Source organism: Triticum urartu, chromosome 2 (assembly GCF_003073215.2).
Source record: "Triticum urartu cultivar G1812 chromosome 2, Tu2.1, whole genome shotgun sequence".
Classification (NCBI taxonomy): domain Eukaryota; kingdom Viridiplantae; phylum Streptophyta; class Magnoliopsida; order Poales; family Poaceae; genus Triticum; species Triticum urartu.
The window spans coordinates 85,425,798-85,431,918 of NC_053023.1; the positions used below are offsets into that span (position 1 = coordinate 85,425,798).

At 43.6% G+C, this 6,121-nt stretch overlaps 1 protein-coding gene across 1 annotated transcript; it reads right to left on the reverse strand.

The window, feature by feature from the left end:
* Positions 1-4,210: 4,210 nt before the first annotated feature.
* On the reverse strand, positions 4,211-5,347 carry LOC125541135 (peroxidase 2-like). The gene is made up of 2 exons (XM_048704610.1): positions 5,087-5,347; positions 4,211-4,990 (listed from the first exon to the last, which is right to left on the reverse strand). The coding sequence occupies exons 1-2, from the start codon at positions 5,345-5,347 to the stop codon at positions 4,211-4,213; spliced, it is 1,041 nt and encodes a 346-aa protein (XP_048560567.1).
* Positions 5,348-6,121: the final 774 nt, after the last annotated feature.

A 6,121-nucleotide genomic window follows, 5' to 3' on the forward strand; every position in this document is an offset into this window, starting at 1 on the left:
CGCAAGTTCTAGATTTACTTCTCGACAAAGAAGAACAGATAGTGGATTGCCCCCACGCTAAAGCCATTGCATCATTCCTCCACAACATTAGTGACGAATGGCTAGCCGGAGAAATCGGGCACGTCAAACCAAGGATAATGGCGGACCCTGCCTAGATAATGACCAAATTATGTGCTAGTGAGGGTAACAGGCTCACAAGCAATGCCAAAACAGCGACCCCGACACTTCCGAGGTGCACGATGAAAATGGTAAACCTTGGTGTAATTGACAGAATAAGCATCGCAATCGGAGCGACAACGACGTGAGGATGGGGAAGTCAATGCTGGATTCGGCAACCAAAGCCAGGGGCGGCAAGAAGTCGTTCCAAGGATGTAAAGGTGGTGGCTCGCAGTTGGACAAGATTTTGGATCAGGCCTGCGCCATCCACAAAAACACCGAACAGCCAGCCACTCACTCCAACCGAGATTGTTGGGTAATCAAGGAAGTCAGGAAGGTCGCGACCAAGAAACAGGGCAAAGGTAAACCTGAGAATAATGATAACGGGGACAGAGACCAGCCCGGGCTAATCCTGAGGTTAAGGGTGTGAACTTGATCTATGCAACCTACGTCAGCAGGAAGAAGCGGAAGCGCGTGTTCCATGAGGTATATGCCGTGGAGCCCATTGAGCCCAAGTATTACCCATGGGCAGAAATACCGATCACTTTTGATCGGCGAGATGACCCGACCAGTGTCCACCATGGCGACAGGACAACTTTGGTCCTCGACCCCATAGTTGACGGCTTCCATCCAACTCGAGTCCTCATAGATGGCAGCAGTAGCCACAACGTTATAGATGCTGATGCATATCGACCCAGCATGGATCCTCCCTAGTAATACCAAATTTAAAGTATAATACTGGGTGTCGGGCAGAGTGATCCTGGACGTAGTGTTCGGCACACCCATCAACTATCGCAATTAAATTAAGTTGTAAGCTTCGACATTGTTCGCTTTCGGAAAGCTATCTCCACCACAACGGTTTGTAATATCTTTAAGCATGTATCCATTGTTAGCTAGATCTTTCAGCTCGACCCTTTTTAATATTGAATAAAGAGACGCCCACAGTTTGGGCTGCGTATACACTCATGGTGCATCATTTCTCTCATTTAATTTTGATCGCTATAGCTATTTCATTCTCCTCGGACCGAATACCTCATCGGACGTCGTTAAGCGCCAACACAGGTACTCGGGGGCTGCATAGACAGCCCAAAACAAAGTGTCAAAGTGCTTTGGGGAGCCGTCGATGACTTCCTCGGACCTTATGCCATGATATGCATCGATTTTGACTTGTGTCTTCGGTCAGTAGCTGGATTGTGTGGCTCCTATATTTACCCCTTACGTTTTCGCATTGTTCGGCTAAGAGAGTGTCGGGAGCACCTCCATGATTATTACTTCTGATTTAAATCGGTTAAGTATCTCAGGTGGATGAAGCCAAAGATTGACTGTCACAACGTGTGTAAAATCGGTCGGCATGTCGGATATAAAAATATTACAACCGTCAGGATTGATTGCATAAAGCAAAACGACTTTGCTTAACGAAGTCATAATATCTGCTCTTTCTAAGTTTACGTCCGGTACAGCCGAGGTCACGCATAGGAGGCAGAACCGGATGTTGAGGTTACAAGAGCAATGCTTCGGTAGACCCCCCTCACAAAGCGTATAAAGGACAATATAGACATTTCACAAATTATACAGTAGTTTGTTGTACACGTATTAATAAAAAAAATTAGACACATATCCGTAACAAATAAAAGCACTTGCACCTGGTATCGAACTCACAACCTGGCCATGAATGGAACCGATGCTAACCAGATAGCCTAGTAACTGAGTACAGCTAAAAGGCAGTGCTAACATTTAAAGTACTATTTAGAATTGCAGATCCGACTTTTTCTTTTCTTTTCCAATACTTTTGCAAAACAATGCGAACAAAATTTCTTGAAAATGCCAACAATGTTTCAAAATCATAAAAAAATAGAATATTCTTTTCTTAAATATGAACAGTTTTCTAAAAAGTGAATTTAAAATACGCACTTAACATTTTCCCAGTATACGGTGTTTTTTTTCAAATACAAACTAAACTTTCTTTAAAATATATGCTGAATATTTTTGAAATGCACGTTGAATAAAATTAGTAGACATGATGAACACTTTTTATACACAGTGAACATTTTCCCAAAACCGGTTGCTCGTTCAAAGTGGGCCAACGCATATCGTGTGGGTCGCTTTACTTCAACAAAGCCATGACAGTTTGACACCCTCGGGCGGCAAATAGGGTTCGCCTTCGGGAAGTAGAGTCAGATAGAAGGTGCCACGCACAGTATGCTGCCTCGACTGGCCCCGTCCATTATCGCACGCGAAAACAGGGAAACTACCTTTAAAAGGAAAGGGCAATGAGCGGATCAAACCCTGTAACTCTCACTGCCGACCGCTCGCCGCTAGGTACACAAACTGATAAGCTCAAATGTCTAACTACAAAAACGCAAACTACTAGAACTATCCTTTACCAACCAGCTTACTCAGACTTTTTCCACTATTTCTTTCTCTTTTTTGCTGATAGTTTTTGTTTCTTTTCCATTTCCATTTTTCCAAAATTTCAAAAAAAGTTTGCCTATTCAAATTTTGTTCATAAATTATAACATTCACATTCTAAAAAATTATACAAACATTGAACAGACACAATTGTAAAAAAAAGGTACAAACATTGGAATACAAATATTCATAAAATACAAGGCTTCATCTCATAGCATGTTGTTTTTCGACATCCTTTTTTTCAGTGGCTTGTATGACCAAGTTATGGCACCATGCCAAGTTGCTTTGCTTTTCGACAAATTTTGTATTTTCTGGAGTTTTCTCGGTAAAAAATGGTCGATAAATGGCGGGACGTGTCGCAACTTGCATATGGTGTAGGAAATCATTCAAACCTGGCGTAAAACTACCATGGGCACGCCTACCTGCTTACGGAAGTTTGGGTCAGTCTTGAGATTTCCAAAAATACCATGTTCGACGGAGACTGTTCGGTTAGAACAGAAGAGTCCAATTGGGAGTAGCCCATTTCTCAACATCTCTTAAATGGTCTCAGTTTTTTTCATGTCATTGTATGATCGATTTAAGGCACCATGTCATGTGGTTTCGGGTTTCAACAAGTTTTGCATTTTTTGGAACATGAATTGAGAAAAATATTCATGTTTGTAGATTTTTCTGAAGGATTTGAGAAAGTTCATCGATTTTGAAAAAAGTCCATCAATTTTGGCAAAACAAGTTCATCTACTTTGAAAATATGCATTCATTTTGAAAAACTTCATCAATTTTGAGAAAAAGGAACATTAATTTTGAAAAAAAAATCATCTATTTTCAAAAAATGTTCATCAATATTTTTTATGAATTTTTAAAAAGTTATCGATTTAGGAAAACGTTCACCAAGTTTGAAAAAATATTCGCAAATTTTGTTAAAAGCCCATTCATTCATAAAAACGAAATTGGAAAAAGTTTGCACATTGCAAGAGAAAAGGGAAAATAAAAAATGAACAAAAAAGAAAGGAAAACGAAAAATAAGAAATAGAGAAGGAAAATAAATCTGGGACAAAACCGTTAAAAACGAGAAAAAAAGAGCAAGAAAAAGGAAAGAAGGAAAGAAGTAAAGAAGAAAATTGGGGGAAAAAAGCGGATAGAAGAAAAGAATAAGAAAGACACCTGCAACCATGTTAAGTGGTGGTGGCAAGTTGGTTATGGCGTTGCATTTTGAACCAAAAGTTCCTGTCTCGAATCTTGGGACACTCATATATTTTTGCAATTTAAAGAGATGGTTGGGACGGCCCAGCGCGCAAGTGTACGGCCTATATGTATACATCGAATGGATATTCTAAAAAGAAAAACATACACAACAAAATATGACCATCATGTCCTTTATTATGAAGAGGTATGGGCTAATCTGAGCCGTCCTTGTGCTTAGGGGGGTCTACCAAAGCAGAAGTGAAAGTGACGAGTGCCTCTAAACCAAAACCATGATGATTAATCTCATTAACTAATTATTAAAGTGTACACTGACAATATTTTCAGTAAATTAAATGTAATGAGAAAATGAGTTACGCAACCTTAGTGCCAAATAATAATTAAATGAAGAACAGTAATGGAAAGTCCATAATAACACACACAACTCTGGTCGGTTTCTAGTCACTTAGGAGTAGTTCTTGTTGATGGACCAGCACTTGTGTCTGATCTCCCCATTCTTGCTGGTCTTCACGTCGATGTTGCCCATCTTCACCATGGCTTCCCCGAACTTTAACTCCCAGTCCACGGAGAACTTAGCATTTTGTTTCACGGATTCAAGTGTCTTGGGCGACTCGAGCGCGGCATCTGATTTCAACAACACTTCGTGGCTAATCACGTTCTTGTAGTATTGGTTGTCCAGGTATCCAGGGGTGTAGATGTCCTGATCCACCGTAGGGTTGTCGCCTCTGCTGCACTGACTTGTCACCAAGTTGGCCAACGTAGAGTTCATGGCCATGGGATCCGAAGAAGGGTTGGGCGGCAGGCGGTCACGGAAGGACGAGCAGTGGGAGACGCCGACGGAGTGCGCGCCGGAGAGGGTGACCATGTCGTCGAGGCTGAGGCCCTTGTTCGCGAACAAACCCTCGAGCATCGTGATGTCGGCGAAGGGAGGGGGCAGGTTGGGGAGGGTCTCGCTCGCGAGGGACATGTTCCCGTCGTAGCGGCCCGACGGCATTTCGAAGTACATCGTCTCGTTGCTGAGGAAGTAGGTGGCGTCGCGCGCAGCAAAGGCGACGATGTCCGCGCACGAGACGACACGCTCGCACCCGGGCGTGGCCTCCAGCGCGTCCTTGATCCTGTCGATCACCTCGAAGCCGCGGAGGCTGTGCCTGTTGGGGATGCCGTCCTTCTCGGTCGGCTCGTTGGGCGTGGCGCTAATGTCAAGGAGGACAGACCCATCGCAACCCTGGCATGGAAATGCATGAATTGTTCACGTCAAATGGCAAACATGCATGCGAGAGATCGACGTGTGCAGCGTATGTAACTCTGGATATATGCATACCTGGACGAAGCAGTCGTGGAACAAGAGGCGGATGAGCCCGGCGCCGATGCCACGGTCGCGGTTCACCTCCTCCTTTACAATGTTACTCACGATCATCTCCGCTCCATAGCAAGTATTCTCGACCTTGGAGTAGTGACCGTAGGTGAGCGACGGGGCAGGAGGAGGAAGAAACCCATAGCTTGCTTCGCACGTGCGCGCCACGCAGCCAAGCAATGCTAGCAGCAGAGCCAAGGTGGCAAACTTCTTTTCACTACCAGCCATGGTTGCTAGCTCTCGAAACTAATACGGAGCTCGAGAGAGTGGAGGGGGGAATTGATCAGAGATGGGTGAAGGAAACTTGATGTGTTGCAGGCCTATTTATAGGTCGAAGCTGACCCTGAAACTTGATGTGCTCGTGTAAACTTTTGTTTTTGTTTCTTGAACCGGTGGTAGGTTGCATGTGTGTGCTCAAGTCAACCAGGAACATCCATGGGGAGCACAATCTCACAGCCCAACCGGCTAACATTGCAGCTTAGGTGCTCCGATGCGACCTCAATCCTATATCTGTGACCAATGACCAGCATTACCGGGCCAAAGCATTATTTTGGGGATGTTCGAAGGATTTTCTGCAAAGCTCACACTGATCAAATGTTGCCTAGTGAATCTGAGATCCAGCGGCCGACTTCACATCGGAGCATGGGAGCGGGAGCATCCTCCGGAGCACCTGATATTCTCACGGTTCACCAACGAAGCAATAGTAGGACTATTACAAGATCTATTAGAATATACACAAATATCTCTCTACTCCTAAAGGGCTTCTTCTCACAAGTAGAATTATTACAGGATTATTACAAGATATACACAACATTCGTAGCTTCTCCTCATCGATTTATTTGTGTCTGTTTTTCTCCGCCTCACCTCCCATCATCCCTTCTCATTGGTTTATTTTCTCACTCCGATAAAAAACCAAATCACATTAAATGGGGAGATCTTGTTTCGTGCTTGTTTTGACTAGTGTTGATTCAATTCAATCACGTAACTAAGAAATCAGAATTC

Coding starts and splice junctions, on each gene's coding strand:
- LOC125541135 (XM_048704610.1), bottom strand. CDS start 5,347: ATGGCTGGTAGTGAAAAGAAGTTTGCCACCTTGGCTCTGCTGCTAGCA. Junction 4,991..5,086: donor TCCACGACTGCTTCGTCCAG/GTATGCATATAT, acceptor TTTCCATGCCAG/GGTTGCGATGGGTCTGTCCT.